Source organism: Eptatretus burgeri, chromosome 9 (assembly GCF_056783735.1).
Source record: "Eptatretus burgeri isolate ZD-2024b chromosome 9, Ebu_testis_v1, whole genome shotgun sequence".
NCBI lineage: Eukaryota > Metazoa > Chordata > Myxini > Myxiniformes > Myxinidae > Eptatretus > Eptatretus burgeri.
The window spans coordinates 13,870,001-13,887,500 of record NC_140969.1 but is presented as its reverse complement, the minus strand read 5'-3'; the positions used below and the strand labels follow the sequence as shown (position 1 = coordinate 13,887,500).

At 43.5% G+C, this 17,500-nt stretch overlaps 1 protein-coding gene across 3 annotated transcripts in view; it reads right to left on the bottom strand.

Annotated features, from left to right (window-relative positions):
• The window catches only part of PPP1R21 (protein phosphatase 1 regulatory subunit 21), a 139,427-nt gene that overhangs the window by 22,111 nt on the left and 99,816 nt on the right, over nt 1-17,500 (bottom strand). For all 3 annotated transcript variants that reach the window (XM_085894131.1, XM_085894132.1, XM_085894130.1), the window contains exons 17-19: nt 5,314-5,406; nt 4,640-4,867; nt 258-293 (exon numbers count right to left, since the gene is read on the bottom strand). In XM_085894131.1, coding sequence (XP_085750257.1) covers nt 258-293; nt 4,640-4,867; nt 5,314-5,406 — 357 coding nt within the window. The remainder of the gene's footprint in view (nt 1-257; nt 294-4,639; nt 4,868-5,313; nt 5,407-17,500) is intronic.

Sequence of the window (17,500 nt, the reverse complement as noted above, 5' to 3'; positions counted from 1 at the left end):
AGATTGATTGGATTGATTCTTGCTTCAACAATGTTTCTATTATAATCGAGATATTTTGACAAAACAAAGTGCTTTTGATAACGCCTTAAAAATGGGGACAGTGTAAACTCAATTGCAATAAAAAGGAGAATTAAATTTAACCTTTTTTGCAACTAAACCTCATCAAATATTAGCATCTAAATTGACGACGAAATGAGGCTTCTATCGGATATGAAACTTGGAACCATTAAATAATGAAACGATCTTTGTTTACTTACTGTGCCATTTGTCTCAATGTTTGGAAACTTCCCAACCTGAAAATGCATGAAGGAATAGTGAGATTAAATGAGGAATGAATGCGATCACGGATCATCTCCAAAATAAATTTCTTTCTCCGACAATCAACATCTTAAAACATGGAATTGAACACCACACCCGTAACAACTAATTCACATATATACATACATATATATATACATATATATATATATATATATATATATATATATATATATATATACATACATACATACATACATATATACATACTCCTTTTAATCATGAAAAACCCGTAACAACTAATTCACATGCAAATTCAGACACGAGAAAACCATTTTTTCTCGTCTCATGTAATTATATCAAGCTAGCAAATGTACCCGCCAAGGTGTGTCTCTCGAAAGCGATGTGTGTCTTTGTGTATCTAAATTGGGGATCATGAGAAGTCCAGTTTGCAGAGGTTGCCTGCACAGGACCAACAACTCCCCTTCACATCCATTAACGATGTCAAACCCCCTTGTGTCAGTACTTATCCTCCGCCTCATCTCCTACACTCGAGCATCCTCCCAACTACATCCTTCTCTTTGTCTCCCTCTTCAGCATACATCCACCTCATGTCCCCTGTTCCAGTGTGCCCACTCTCAGCAGAGCTAGAAAACTTGTCTTCTTCCTCCAAAATCTCATGGCATCTTGTTAAGTCTGCCTCTGGAGTATGCTCCCCCTTCATCCCTTCCATCCCTTCAAATGGCACCACATTCCATTCTGCTTGTGAGAAGGCCGAATGCCTAAATTTTGTGTTCGTCTCCAAATCTTGTGTTCCTCGTAGCAGTGGCGATGCACCAAAGTCATAGCCAGTTGACGGCATTAAAGATGCCTCTTTGGGAAATCCCCTTTATCGATTTGCTGACCACTCCACCCTCTGCCATGACATCCTTCATCCTTCAGCCAAAAAGGTTGGAGCCTCTTCCCTCTCTTAAGACCTTGAAGAAAAAAAAATAATAATCACAAGCTGATCAAACACTTGGAATCGGTCTTTTAATCATGAAAATATCACACTCTCACTATCTCTCTCCGAAAGAACCATCTGGCAAACCCTCCTATTTACTTTCTTCACAATCCTCTTGAGGAAGTTCAGTCATTCAAACTCCTGGGTCTCACTCTCAGCCGTGATCTTTCTTGGGCAAACCACATTTCAAAGTTGGCCTCCAAAGCCAGCTGCCGACTGGGCATCCTCCGTCGTAGAAAGTCCTTCTCGACACACCTAAACTCCTATTCACCCACAAGGCCTTCATCCGCAGTTTGATCGAGTACTGCTCTCCCTTCTGGCCTGGCTCCGCTCCCTGCGTAACATCTTGCTCAGCTTCACGCCGTGGAAACCAAAGCCTCAAAGATTATTGGCATCTCCTTCGAAGAAGCTGAGTCTATGGGCCTATCCATCACTTCATCAGTGCAGATAGGTTGGTGGTTTCTCTCTGTTTTCCATGGTTTAACTCACCGCCCCCCCCCCCAGGTTTTTTTAGGGCACATATGGCCCACCATCAACCCCTTCTGGTGAAACTACCTAAATCCAGGATCACTGCTCACCTCCACTCATTTGTTCCTCTTTTTTCCACCTGTGTAATAAACTTCCACATCCTCTTTAATCTCATTTTTCCCTCCATCTCTTCGAGACAGCTGTTCACCACCATCTCAGATCATCTCCAATCCAAAACCATGATCTTTACTACCCTCGGTAACCCCCACCACAACCCTCCTCCATGAAAATTTCCAGTTTTCCCTCCTGAGTTTTTCCTTATGTATCCATATTTTCCACCCCATGTATCCTGTCCTGACACCCCCCCCCCCCAAATCCTCCCCACACACAATGTTTGTCCGCCTGCCTCTGTCTTAGCCTTCAGCTCTGCTGTCTGTCTGTCTGTCTGTCTGTCTGTCTGTCTGTCTGTCTGTCTGTCTGTCTGTCTGTCTCTCTCTCTCTCTCTCTCTCTCTCTCTCTCTCTCTCTCTCTCTCTCTCTCTCTCTCTCTCTACGTCCTGATTCATCCTGCTCCGTTCAGTGTCTTAGTACAAGCTCTTCCACAAGCCTCAAATATGTAAACAACAACAAAAAAAATCTTACTCTTACTCTCTCAACAATTGTCTTGAGGACGTTCAGTCACTCAAACTTATCAGCTATGGTCTTTCTTAGTTCTTCGCTGACCACACATCGAAGATGGCCTCCACCGACTGAGCATCCTCTGTCATACAAAGTCTTTCCTGACGTTTCATCTCCCTACAATAGTGGGGGCAGATAAAGCAATTTTTGAGAGGAATCGTGCAAATGATGATACAAGCATCAAATTTGGCACATTTGTTCTCCAGGGATTCTAATCAAATCTGCCTGATTGGCCATTTGAAAATCCAAATTTTGAAAAATTTGAAAAAAAAAAAAAAAAAACTTCAAAAAAGTCAAGATCACTAATCAATGTTGGATGCTGGCTGAGATTGGGGAATGTTTCAGAAACATCATCAAAGACGTTCCAAGTCTGCCATGCAGTTTTCTTCCCTTTACCGCGGAAGGCAGACACGGCGTCACATCCAGTGAACGCATGGAAGTATGGGATCCCTCTAGCTTCCTCAGGCCCTATCGCAGAAACTACCTCATGGACTGGAATCCATCGTGCCTTGGCTCCTTGGCCAAAGGCAATCCACATGTTCTCAAGACTGAGTTCCTGTAAGGATGGCAGTACAGATATTGCTATGACTAGAACGTCCGTGTCATTAGCCTTAATGATAATGGACTTGCAACCATCCGTCGTTGCATCTCTGGCGTGTACAAATATTCGAGTGTCAGCTTCTTCATGACAACATGGAGACACAGCATCCAGTGACTTCCTTGTGTTGCTAATGGCATCTTCTCCTTTTGTTTACAATGACTGTGCTTGTCATCTGTGCTTCACACATCTTTTCTGCAAGGAAGTGAAATAGCTCGGTCTTGTTGCTGTCATCTTGAAGAAAGCTTCTCCAGTTACTTGGGGTCTTACTGGTTCCTGTCACTCTTCTTCTGATTCCTTGCCCCCTTTTCGACCTTGCCTCAGACTTCAGACTTGACTTCTTGTACACATCAAACACTACGTCCACCCTCTCGTACCTGGCACCATAGGATTCCACCTTTGGGATGATGTCTTCTTTAGCATAGTCATCAAATATCTTTGAAGTGCGTGGAGGTAGGGCATTGATAAGTGCTGAGCCATCAATGATGACTGCATCTCCCCTTGGTTCTCTGTCTGGGATGTTCACTTGCGCTTCAAGAATTTCAGCCAGCTGTGACTTCCAATTTTTTTTTCCTCAAATTTTTCAAAATTTGGATTTTCAAATGGCCAATCGGGCAGATTTGATCAGAAAGCCCTGCAAAACAGAAATGCCAAATTTGATGCTTTTATCATAATTTGCACGATTTTTCTACTGTCTACTGCACCACAAGGCCTTCATCTACAGCTTGATGGAGTACTGTTGTTCCCCACACCTTTATCAGATTGACGACCGACACACACACACACACACACACACACACACACACACACACACACACACACACACACACACACACACACACACACACACACACACCTGTGAATATGAAGCAAAAAGCAAGGAAATGTGGAGTAAAAATATTCCCGAGGAGAAGCTAAAGGAAAAGAAAAAAAAAAAACAACGAAAGACATAGATAATTATTCTTCTGATAACATAGATAACAAGATAGATAACAAGATAACTTATTATTCTTTCTTCTCGTCCCTTTACAAGGGGTGATGTCCAACAGTGCCAAGCTTCTGTCCTGCCTTACCAACTATACTCCTCCACTTCTCTCTGTCCCAAGCCAACTCTCTCCACTATCCAACCACCCTCACCTTATTGATATATCACACCTCACATGATCTTCACATCTCAACTGCAGTCTCTCTCCCCAACCTCACCCCCTCAATCCATAGTTCTCTTTGCCATTCTCTCTTCATCCATCCGCACCACGTGTCCAGCCCATTTCAGCTGGCTTTTTACCAAGCTCATCTGCACATCAATCTCCTCCCTCGGTTTTTCCATTCTCAATATACCCAACCTCTTCACTCCCACAATCCTCCTGACCCAGTTGTTCTCGCAGACCTGGGACCTCTGTTGTGGTCTCTCAGAGTTACACCATTTAGAGACTGTAAAGGTAGGCCGGCGTCACATAACAAGATAACTTGTTCTATAAAAAAATAAAGCAATGGGTTGAGAAAGAGAAAGAGAAAGAAAGCACATATGCACGCAGATTGAGCTAAACGTAGTTTTCTGTATATAATCAAGTGTAATGAACACAACATGAATAAATGTCAAGGTCATACGTCAGTAAACATTTAATTTGGACATACCATTCGTGCAGCATCCTGTGTCTTGTCCCTGTCACCCTCTCGCTCACCACCCTCAAGGCAAAGCTCCATCGGTGCTCCATCTGGCACCCCAATCCTGCTATCCGATCGAAGGTTACGCAAGTGCTCCTGAAGCTCTCTGGAGAGCCGAGCCTGGATAAGTTGACACTCCAACTGCCAATGCTCCTTTTCCTGCTCCAGCCGTATCACAGTCTGCTGGCTTTGCTGCAGCTGTGTGCAATCACCAAGTTAGACAATTGACGGTTAACTAAGTTCTCCGCTGCAGAGTACAAGGGCCAATTAATGTCGAGTTATATTTCACTGCTAAATTGTTGTCCAAGAAATAATGAAACGAACAAAGTAACCCTGCAAGTGCATCAGCAAATCTGTTCAATGGCAATTTGATCAGGCTCCCCAACTAACCAAATAAATTCATTCAAGTTACAGCACTTGTAAACTCGCAAACAGCAAATTGCAAGCTATTGGTTTGAATGAAAGCACTATACTAAGTAACTCGATAACAATACAAGTTACGGGACGGATGGAATTTTGCTGACAATCCATAGCATTGGTATGCAGCCATATAAACATCTCATAAGACCTCCCCATATTCCACTCCAGCTTGAACTTTTAATCTAAATGGGGGAGGTGGGGATTAAACATCGGACATGACACACCTGTTGAACCAAAGCTTCCTGGCTCTCAGTCGAGCTGAGCAAAATGTGACGATCTGACAAAGCCTCCTCGTATGGCACCGACTCTGGTCGGGACTTGGACAAAAAGAACAAACAAACAAGTGGGATGGAACCAAAAATTGAAAAAAAGTAAGCATCTCAAAATGCAAAGCCTGTCCACACCTGCGTTGTAATTGAACTAAACGTGACGAAAACCACAGTTAAGTTTTTTTTCTTTTTGTACTATATATTTATTTGTGTTCTCCATATTCTAATCATTAAGGCTTGTTGAAGATTTGATGATAAAAGCTCAAATGGCAAAAGTGTTATGGCCTGGAAACACACACTGAATCTCCATGAGAAATAAATAAAGAAACACGGAAGCAACAAAAAAAAGAAATACAAAAAAAGAGGGAGATCTCATGCTTGACGCGCTGTGGCAGAGCTAATAAGGGCTATTTATAGTCACAATGCCTTTTCATATTTTGACCCAATTTTGACCCAGCCTGTCTCATATTTTCAAGATGGCCACCATTTTAATATGAAAAAAATGGCTATTTTGCAGTTCCGCTGATCACTTCGAGTAAGAAATTGAATTTGATGAACCCTCAAATATTAATACTACGTACAATAATAGTCAATGACGGCTGAACTAACTTACTTGCAGTGATCAATGAATTGATGATTATATTGGAATACGATTTTTACACAAATATATCCGGATACATGTGGATAGTTGACTCTGACTTTGGGTTATGTCTTAAAGTAAGTATGTACATGTATATGATTTTGAAATTACCATTTATTTTTAGGCAAACAAATATTAACTTTGTTAAGGATGCAATGTTCTACATCGTGTTCAATCTTCGTCATAGTCATCGTGACTAGCAGCTACTGCCCTTGTCTATTCGTTACAACAGTCTGATCCAGCATTACAACTGCAAAACATCGAACATGACATCTGTGCTGCCACACAACCACACCTCCCAGTGGAACATGGTCAGCTGGTGGAGCATCCACACTTGATCAGCTGCAGAATGGTGACTGGTGCAGCAGACACATCAGGTTGAAGTGTGGTTGGACACAACGTCGCACCGTCCTCACCTTCTTGCCATCCATACTTGATGGGATCCCAGCTCGGAGGGTCTGACTGAGTGGCCGATTTCCATATAATGACTTGATGATGAGCGCGATGTACATGTTGAACAAAGGCATCATGCAATGGAGACAATGACTTCAATTTCGGAGCAGAGGTAATCTTGGAGTTGGCCATCTTAGACTTCCACAACTGATACCGGTGTGTGGACATATCACCTTCGACTTTGGAACCATAACAGGCAGCAATGAAGGTAGTTGCCTCAGATATCATCTTTTCCTCGTCTGCTTCCAGCTGACCAAGTAAGGTGGGGTGATGTCCGCCCATTAGTACCTTCAGCGCTGTGGCCTTTCCAATGCCAAACAAATACGACACAGTATCGCATCCTGTCAGAGCATGTACAGCAGGCAGATATTTGGCGATGCTTTTGTGTTTCAGTGCTGTTTGGCGAATGTCTACGTTCGCCCTCCCAGCACACGGACTCTCCATGCTGACATCCACAGTCATCTTTTCCTCGAGGTAGAAATGAATCAACAGGACAAAGACATCTTTGTGGTCGCCGACCACTTTGACGTGCGAGTCACCACTGACACCTGACACAATTCTAACTAAGTGATGGATGATGATGACATCTGCTTCTTCATGGTGTGTTTTCAGATCCTGTCTCTGGAGAGTGGAATTGTTCCATACTTGTACTGGTGTAGGATCTTTTCCGATGATCACCAGTTTGATCTGGTTGTCCACAATATGGGTCATCAGATACTGACATCAAATCGATCAGTTGTACTTTGTTGTAAGCTATATTTAGGACCACTTTTGGCACTGGAAGTGTTGTGTGTAAGTTGAGTTGATGTTTTCGACTTGAATCATGACCTGCGCGACTGGATCTCGTCATTTGTTTCGTGCCGATTTTGATGTACCTGTCGAAAATCAGGTATACGTCACAACACTCCAGGTGGTATTTGATGGTTCCCATGAAGTTGATCACATAATCCTCAACTGCACAATTTGTGGGCCAATGTACAGTCCATAACATGGTGCATCCATCGATGATGACAGCATCTGGAATACCTTGGATTTGACATGATTGCTCAACTTCGAGTTTCGTCTTCAGGATTGCTTTTGACTGAGCCCGCATCGCACCACTCTCATCAAACAAGGAGGCTGGGACAGGGGACAGTTCGTAAGACAGGACATCCTTGATATCAATATCCCTGTATTGTTGGAGACATACGACCCAGGTGTAGATCAATTCGGTACATATACTGGCCTTCCATCCAACTTGATGTTCTTTTTGGTCGAGGTCATCAGGGTCACTTTCTTGGTGAGTGTCTTGTTGAAGCTTGTTGGCCATCCAGATTCAAATTCTGGCATCTGTTGTCATCCAATGTTGAGAGAATCATCAACGTTTACCTTGTCTGTCGCATGAAACATAGTAGTAGACACCAAAATTGTGTGTGTAAGTGCATTAGAAGTGAAGATATAGCCCAAAACAGAATTTATCGAAAGTCGGTGGTGGCCATTTTTTTTCGCCTCTAAAAAATTCCTCAAGGGTGCGAGTCTGGCACCCAGCTGATTCCGATTCAGGATAGCTCAGAGATGATGAATCAACCAAAAAAAAAAAAAAAAAACTTCATAATGATGCTAAAGCATGCTTTGCCCTGAAATGGCTGTTTGGCATCGCGACTATATTGGGCAAAATCCTGGATGGGTCACCATTCCGATGCAGGATACTCGAATGTCTCAATCATCCCAGCAAGCTGGTACTCATTTTGCCGACCTCGGAAGGATGACAGGCTGAGTCAACCCCACCTAGTATCAATTCAATGGCAAAGCGGGATTTGAACTCAGGACCCTAGGATCCCAAGCCCACCACCCTAACCATGAAGCCAACACCAGGCATAGACACAGCATTAATTGTAAAAACACGTCTCCTGCTGCACCGGGGGAGGGGGGGAGGGGGGGTGATGGACTAAATAGTTAAGCACGATTAAAGCAGTCGGTTATTTTTTTTCTCCCAAACAGCGAATCGATCAATATCTTACTTATTGGGATGGGTGGAAAGGTGAGCTTTGTCATACTGACCTCTCTGAGCAATGAAAGAAAAAGTTTAACCCTAAGAAAAATACTGCACATCCCATGATGCCTGAATTTGCACACCACCTTGTGGACTACATTGTGCAATACTTTGATGAACAATGTAACGAAATGTTATCAAAATTATTTGGAGGTTAAGTATTATAAAACCATGACAAGCAGCTTACCAACCCACCCTTTCGGTGGATTTTATATACGAATTATTTGCTGAATGAAGTATATGCTGCATTGCAATAAAACTTGATGGATGGATCTGATGTGCTTCCATGTAAGAGGGAGCGAATCCCAGGATGGTCCTTGTATGAAACACTCGCTCCATATGGGAGAGTAATACTCCCTCACTCTGGTGGTGGGTCAGTAAAGTACTTGCACTATGCCACGTGTCCAGTCGAAAATTGAGCCGACTTGTAATACTCTCTGCCACCATCACCGGGCGGTGCTATATGCTATACATCGCGGTTGATGACAAACAAACATCATATTTTGCAGTTTTATTGTATTGATTTAGGAGATCAAATTCCCTTCTTTGTCCACTGAACACTGTAGGAATCTGTTAATGGTGATGATACAAATTTATTAGAATACAGTACAGTATTATGAAAAGTATGCACCAATGACAGAGCTTCTCAGGGGATTGCAGAAGCACTAATAAAAACTAGAGGTGCTCGATAGTTCAGGTGAAACAGTCAAACTGGAATCCTGAACAAAGTTTGGCTCGGACAAAGGTATGGGCTGGACACCATCCAATGAACACAGGTTGTGTTGTCAGATGTTGACAGCGTGCCAAATTTATGAAGAGAAAATGCCTTACAGGTGTTCAGCAACTTTGTGAAAGAAGAAAAAAATTAATACTGCTGCTGATGTAAGTAGAGAGTATGCTCTTTGTGAGCAGTTGTGGAACAATATGGCATTTATTGACAGAGACGGTGACAGTAAAGCAGGTCACGTAGAAGAGAACAGTGTCAAATTTTGAGGGAGTGGAGCCCTGGAAAACCGAGTCGGCCGTGACGTCGACATCAGATCATTCGTCACATCATGTTTTATTTAATATATTTAGTCCCATGTGGTAAAGGCTGGCAGGATGGCCTAGATATGCACACTTGCCTCTACGCTGTCTAGCATGGGTTTGAATCTCGACCCAGCTATGAATTGTCATCCTGGTGTTTCACAAGCAGTGTGATTCATCAATGTGCGTGCCGTCCTTCGGATGGATATTAAACGGGAGTTCCATCTGGCGGCATTAGTTGTTTTGTTGGTGTCTTTCACATTAGTTGGTGTCTTTCTCGGAGTTGATGAAAGAAGATGAAGCTTTGGGGCCGGATAAACATCTGAAAGGAAGGAGATGGCAGAGCAGATATGCATGATGCTAACATGAATACCATCATGCTTGTCTGCTCTGCCAACATGAATCCCTGGCATTAATGTATTACAGGCCTACCTTTCCTCATACAACGTGATAGCGATTCTTCACAAAAACAGCCACATTACTGATCCATTCAGACTTCAACTGGTTGTAACCATCCAAAGTGTTCCATTCCTTCATGTCTTCCAGGGTGAAAGTACTTTTAGTAAACATTCAGTAAGATAACTCGCTAAATCTGGATACATAATGATTGAAAAGTTTGACTCTCTTCTGGACCTTACTGTTTTCGGCAATTCATACGATATGCGTTAGTGTTGCCTGTAAGCTGTATTGTCATCATATCACTCCTTCGACCAATTGCCCAACGTATTGACATACCAAAGCAGCGGGACAAGCTTTGATCCTGATTATTTGGCCATGAAAGCACACAAAGCACAATAACTCAACCAATCATGAATGGACATTCTCTCTCTCTCTTTTTTCTTTTTTTCAGTTCTCCAATATGGTGGCGGCACAGACATTGCTGATGTCACTAAACAACCTCAATTAATGAATTTGGTAAAAGCGAGCTATTGTTTTAATGGACGCTAAAGGGTTTCATTCAGACTCCCAATTGCCCATATATGTACAGAAAGGCACCACGTATTTGAGGTTTGTTTTCAGAAGAGTTCACGAAAAACAAAAGTACACAAATATAATACTTGTTAATAGATATACTATGATATATATTTATGTTTAAAGGGGAACCCAAATGAATTTTTTTCTGAAAACCATTGAGAATCATCAATTACGGTCGAATTTGGAGGAAAAAAAATGATGTGCAAATTTTATTGCCAATCACAAAGTGTCGAAAAAAGCCCGAAAGTGTCGATTTTCGATTTCGTCAGTGACGTCACATCTGGAAGCGGTATTGATCTAAATGGCGGCTTCACAGAGAAATATGTTGAGCTCAGATTCTGCTACCGATTCCATCATCATTATTAGCAACACTAAAGGTTGTCAGAATGTTGAAACTAATCAGTGGGATTTTGAAAAAAAAAATTGGAGACAAAATTGGTAATAGAAACGCTCTTCGCGGGATTGTGGAGCTGTATCGTTTCGAGCCTTGTGCGAGCGGTTCAGATGAAGAAGGCGGAAGTGTTCATGAAGAAAACGCTGGTCGTATGTTCACGACAGATTGGTAGGTTTTGTTTTTCCATTCAATTTACGGTTTATAAGAGAGGGATTTTGCATTAATTGAGAAATCAGTTTACATATTACTGAAGCAGAAATATCTATTATCGCTCGACAGTCGACACTGCCCAGGCACACTCGGACAAAATGGGCGACGAATGCTTTGTCCCACCATCGCAGGCTGACCAGGTGTCTTGTATGTTACGGGATCATCCCATTTCATAAATTCTTCAATGGTGGTGGGAGTGTGAGATGGTGGTGGGTATTGTGAGGGTGATGGTTCATGGGGGATTGTGGAGGGGGGTGGGAGTGTGGGATGGTGATGGGTATCGTGGGGGTGATGGTTGATGAGGGATTGTGGGGAGATGTTAGAAGGGGGGTGTGGGATGGTGGTGGTGGGTATTGTGGGGGTGATTGTAGAGGGGAAGTGGTGCTGGGGGTGGAGGGTTTACAGGTGGGGGGACCCTAAAAGTTTTAGCTTCCTCAATCAAATAGTCTCGGAGGAGTAGATGATACGTAAATACTTTCTCTCCACTATAAATAGATGGTGGTTTACTTGACTAGCAGGAATTTGTATTGATAAAAGATAATTATTCTCAGGTGCTCTTGGAACTGCCAGGCAATGGCAACAGATGTTTTATTTACCACTCAAATCGCCCATGGATGTGTGCTGGTAGCTTGGTTGAGACGGTGTTACAGTTTCAAGCGATGGCAGTTTCTTCCAACTAATCGTGGGGATGGCATCTTCTATCAATCATGACGCAAACCCCAAGATCAAGCAATCACTGTTGTTTCATCACACTGCTCTGTAAAATATTCCGAGCACAAAAGAACATTTTGTAGGCCCGTTCCAGATGCGGGTATTTCAGATAAACCTCGTCCAATTTCTGGCAAACTTAGGGTCTTTCGGCCATTGAGGTGGCATGCAACATTCTCGATTTGTATTACTTACTATACAAGCACAAAGGACGCATCGACTCGGAATATTTGTGGAAAATCAAAACTTATTTGCCGTTTCGCTTAAATCGTTCCGCAATGCAACCCAGAGACTACAGATAAGACGGTCGACTTCCTGTCGCGATGTCACAGCTAATCTGACGAAAAAGAAGAAGAAGAAGACTTCTACTTTTAATTGCAAATTCACCTGCTTTATAATTCGGAAATTGGAAAAAAGATGCATCGTATATCTATTTTGTCGGGTATCTAGGGATAGATTAGCATTGAGGTGGTCTGAGCGTTTGGGTTTCCCTTTAACAACCTAACAGCTCGCCAAATTCTCAAGTTTATTGATTAAAAATGAGGTACGAGTGCCTCTGTGGATGTAGCCAGTAACACTTCTGGTCACGGAAAACAAAATGGAGACAGAGAGGAGGAAGGGTGCTGTGCGCGCTTAGGCCTAAGTCACATTTGCCACGGCGGCCGTGGGGTCTCCAAAATCTGCGGCCACTAGCAATTATACGGCGGCCGCAGTATTTCCACGGTCACACAATGTAGTAGTCACATATGTTTTTATTTTTCAGGGAGCCACACGGGGTATTTATAAATTGTGGAGACCGAAAACGTGGTGGTGCTGTACGGTCTTTGATTTGATGTCGCACGGTTACCTGAGGGCGTGCCTGCGGCGGCCATAGAATTTTCAAGGCAGATGCAAGGTAGCCTCAAGGTGCCCGCAAGGCGACCGCCGGGGGGCCCTAAAGCGAACGTGTGGCCAGACGGACGGTAACGAGTGGGTATATATACCAGTTCGTTTTTTACTGAAATAAAAATATAACAGTTTGGAATATACCAGTACGTGGTGCCCCCAGAATCCGAATTGAATTCGTTCCAGGAGGCTGTTCGGCTTGCAAAAAGTTCGATTCGCAAACTATTTTCCCGATAAGAAATAATGGAGTGAATTAATCTGTTTCTGGACCCCAAGAAAAGACACTTTCAAGACAATTTCAACTGAAATTCCCCATGTTTAAGGTAAAATAAGACGAGTAAATGACCTTCGGTGGCGGTGTATTGTATGGAAACCGGTACAATCACCAATCCAAAGGTTCACACAGGCTCGAGCTCCGGCCTGGGTTCTGATCGCTCGCGCACTCTGCGAGCGCTGCCCCCAGGGCAGCTCATCAAACATGATGCCCCCAGAACCACGATCACTTTCATCAAACGCATCGGGCTGAGGTAATCATGGATATTCCAACTTACAACCGGTTTTTCTGTGAAATTAAATCCTTGCCCGACAGTCCGTCACACCACGTGATCGGATTGCTTTTTTGTTATTAATTAAAACACAAGATGAGTAAAAAAACACAGCACAAATCAAGGTGAAAACACAAGGTAAAGTAGCGATCGACACACGCAAGATGCTTTCATGAGGACTTCCACCGACGAACTGAATGAACAAAGCGCAAAGATGCGCGTCAAACAGGTGGGGGAGACACGTGAACAAACATGAACGCTACATTGTGTTCGGTATATTAAAATGTATTCGGTTTTTAGGGCAAAATTCATTTTTCATTCATAAGGGACTACGGCAGCCGCACGAATAACGCAAGCCCACCGTACGCCCTACGTACGTTCGACATCGAACACAACTACGTCTCAACTACGGCATGTCGAATTGCTACGGCCAACGTAGAAATGAAAAAAAGTTATAACTCCGCGTTATAATTCCACAGCGACTCCTACGGCCTGTAAAAGATAGCCAAACGGCGTAGGGCCACCCTGAGGCCACCGCAGAAACTCCGCGCCGCCGCACGTTTCTGTCAATTCAGAGGGCGTACGGCCGACGTATCCTCGCCGTAGAGCAAATGTGACTTAGGCCTTAGTCAAGGTGTGTGCCCCGATACATGCACATAGGTCATGGCTGTACAATGCTCACAAGATGTCAGCTTCCATCGGATGGGAGGGAGCGAATGAAGGAGGAGGAAGGAAGGAGCGAGGGAATGTGGAAGAATGAGCGAGGGAATGAGGGTGTGATGAGAGATGGTAACTGTGGGGGGGGGGGGCCTGATCAGAGCTGTCAAAACAAAGTTGTGAATGCATCGTGAAAAGTCGTAAATCGTTCACATGCAAACCATCCACAGCATTTGCAAACATTTGATGTTAAAAAGGACAATCGTTCGCCAGCTAATTCAGCCTTATAGATGCTGGCATTTATTAGGAACTACTGCACAAGTTATTTTCTTTCTTTTTTTAAAATAGAGATCTAAATGGAGAAAAATGCACAATAGCATCCAAGAAGTGGGTGAATAAATAACGTTAACAAGTTTTCGGTTGAAAATTAATTATAAAATGGTGCACTCAGGCAGCACACTCCCCTGGCGTAGAATAAACTTCAATATGCGGCAACTAAAGTGAGATAGTCCGGCAGATATGTGAAATATTCTGGTAGTTTTGTGCCTTTGATGATACAAGCATGAAATTTGGTACACAGTTATAGCATACCCTTAGGAAACATTTTGGATATAGGGACATTCCAGATTACCCCTAGGGTCAAAATGGTGGCCATTTTACAAAATGGCTGCAACGAATAACAAATTCTGCCTACAAGGTCAGCAAAGTCATATGTGCTTGGTACAAAACACAATGTAGTGAGTATAATATGATTATTATCAACGAGTATGCACATGCTTCATTATCTACTTCATATTTGACTAAAAAATGCATCTACGGTGGTCTATGAGGGACACAGATAACAGTTTACCATCGCAATAATGCATGGCTGGAACAAGAGCTCTGCAATATGATCATGCATGTGAATGTTACCTGAATATTGTTTCTGTAAATATAAATAGATCAAAAATCAAATTTGGTGAAAGGAACTTCGACTCCATGAATATTTCCATTATTAATTACATACTGGTAGCTGGCAATGTCGCGATTAAATGCATAAATTTGCAAAATCGATATTGATGTACTCACTGTATTTTCATGATTGCATAATAGAAATGTTCAAACTACAATGGTGTGTTCATATTGATTTGGGTTTAACATGGTCCTGTCCAGCGCAAAGAAATAATGTATGGTGGCCTATTGGGGACATCGAGTGACAATCACCCAAGATCGCCATTGTGTATATATGCATCTCCTCTGGGCTGGGGTTCGTAGTTGAAAACATTTTAACTCTGCTATTCTGTTTTCAGGTGATAACTCCACTGTAGTGTACCCAAAGACTAATCCCCCGCTTGGTGTGGTTCTTCCCAATTTTACAGTGACTGATTGGTGGTGGTTCAAGACAATGGCCAAGCATTTCAAACTATTCGACCCCCAGCAGCGAGGGCCAAGTACATCTGTTACAACAGTTAACCAGACAGACTGGAACCTATGTGTACTGTGTCAGATGGACACCACTGAGCCTCTTCATTGTCCAGCTGACTCCAAGCGAAGCACAGGAGGGTCTGGATACCAGACTTTGGCAGACAACCTCCTCAGGTTCAGTGAGATCGACTGCTTGCCAAAATCTCTCGACATGTCCCGCTTGGACGATGGTGAGGGTATTGAGTCCACCTTCCAGCACCACAGGGTTAAGTGGCATGATTCGTGCAGACTACAATACAACAAAACTCAATTGATTCGGGCGGAGAAGAGGAAAACAACCAGTGGGGATACCGAAGGCGTGACACAAAAGTATACCCGTCAGAGTGTGGACCGCACAGAGTCACTGCTCGAAACGTGTTTCTTTTGTGACAAGCCAGCAGGTAACGAGTCTTTGTGCAAAGCTTCTACCTTTGACCTGAACAGACGAGTCAGGAAATGTGCTCTGAAACTAGAAGACAAGCCACTTATTGCTAAACTGAGTGCTGGAGATATGATGGCGCAAGATGCCCTGTACCATGTGAAGTGTCTGGTTTCCCTCTATAACAAAGCAAGGGACACAAAGAGAACTTTGGATGACAAGGATGATATCAATCATGGCATAGCTCTCGGAGAACTGGTGTCCTACATTGATGATGCCCGCATGGACGCTCTTGTGGCACCAGTGTTCAAGCTGGCAGACCTAACAAGTCTGTACAACAACCGGCTGAAACAGCTTGGAACAGTCTTGACTGGACGTGTTCACTCGACCAAACTCAAGCACCGGATCATGACATATTTTCCGGACATGGAGGAGCACAAGCCTGGCCGAGATGTTCTGCTAGCTTTCAACGAGGACATCGGATCAGCCCTTCACAAGGCCTGTGAACACGATGCTGATAGTGATGGTGTTCATCTTGCTAGAGCCGCGAACATAGTCCGAAGAGACATGTTGAAGATGAAGACAGCCTTTAGTGGTTCATGCTGAAGACGCTGTGAGGCAGGAATACAGCAGTGTCGATCCGTACAGTAGACACTGATGTCGTGGTCCTTGCGGTGACAGCAGCTGGACGTCTGGACATTGATGAGCTCTGGGTTGCTTTTGGCACAGGAAAGAACTTCAGGTTCTTGGCAGCTCACGAGATGTCTGTGGCACTGGGACCTAACAAGTGTCGAGGTTTGCCATTCTTCCATGGCCTCACTGGATGCGACACCGTTTCAAGCTTCGGAGGCAGGGGGAAGAAAAAAGCATGGGAAACCTGGAAAGCCTGTGATGAGGTCACTGATGTCACTGCAACATTCTGTGCCTTGGCTGCCACGCCAACTCCTTCAGCCGTAGATGACCACATGGATGCACTGGAGCATTTTGTTGTTGTGCTCTATGATCGCACCAGTAGCCAGGAACATGTCAATGAGTGTCGCAAGCATCTGTTCACCCAGAATGGCAGATCAATAGATGCTCTCCCACCAACTCGTGAAGCCCTGAAACAGCACATCAAGAGAGCTACCTACCAAGCCAGCTACTGTTGGGGCCAGATGATGGTGTCCACACCAGAGCTCCCATCGCCCAGTGACTGGGGGTGGGTTCACACCGATAATGGCTGGGACATATACTGGACAACCCTCCCAGAGGCAACTGAGGCATGTCAGCAACTACTAAGGTGTGGCTGCAAAAAGGGATGCAGAGGACAGTGCAACTGTGTCAAGGCTGCACTCCAGTGCACAGCTCTATGTCACTGTGGTGGGGAGTGTACAAGAGAGTAGAACTGGGACAAGAGAGATCACAGATGATAATTATGTAACATGTACACATGTATCCATGATCATAGTAGACTCTGTTACCTGGATCTAGAGGTTCCACTGTATAATTTTGACTCTGTAAGTTGATGTTAGGATCAAACAGAAGCACTTCCTCTGAGTTCAAGAGAGTTAAATGAACAACAGTCATTCCATGGTGCTTGATAACAGTTTTTTGAAGAGTTTGTTGTAGAAAACCGTCCAAAAGTGCAAAAATGCACCAAAAAATGACCAAATAAATGGTTTATTCACGCTTTGTCACCTTTATTTGCTATTTCTTATTTGCTAGAATCTATATTTAGTTAAATAAAACCACTGGTATGCTTCCTAAATATAGTTGTATCCACATGTATCCTCCTTGAACAACACAAAATCGGCTA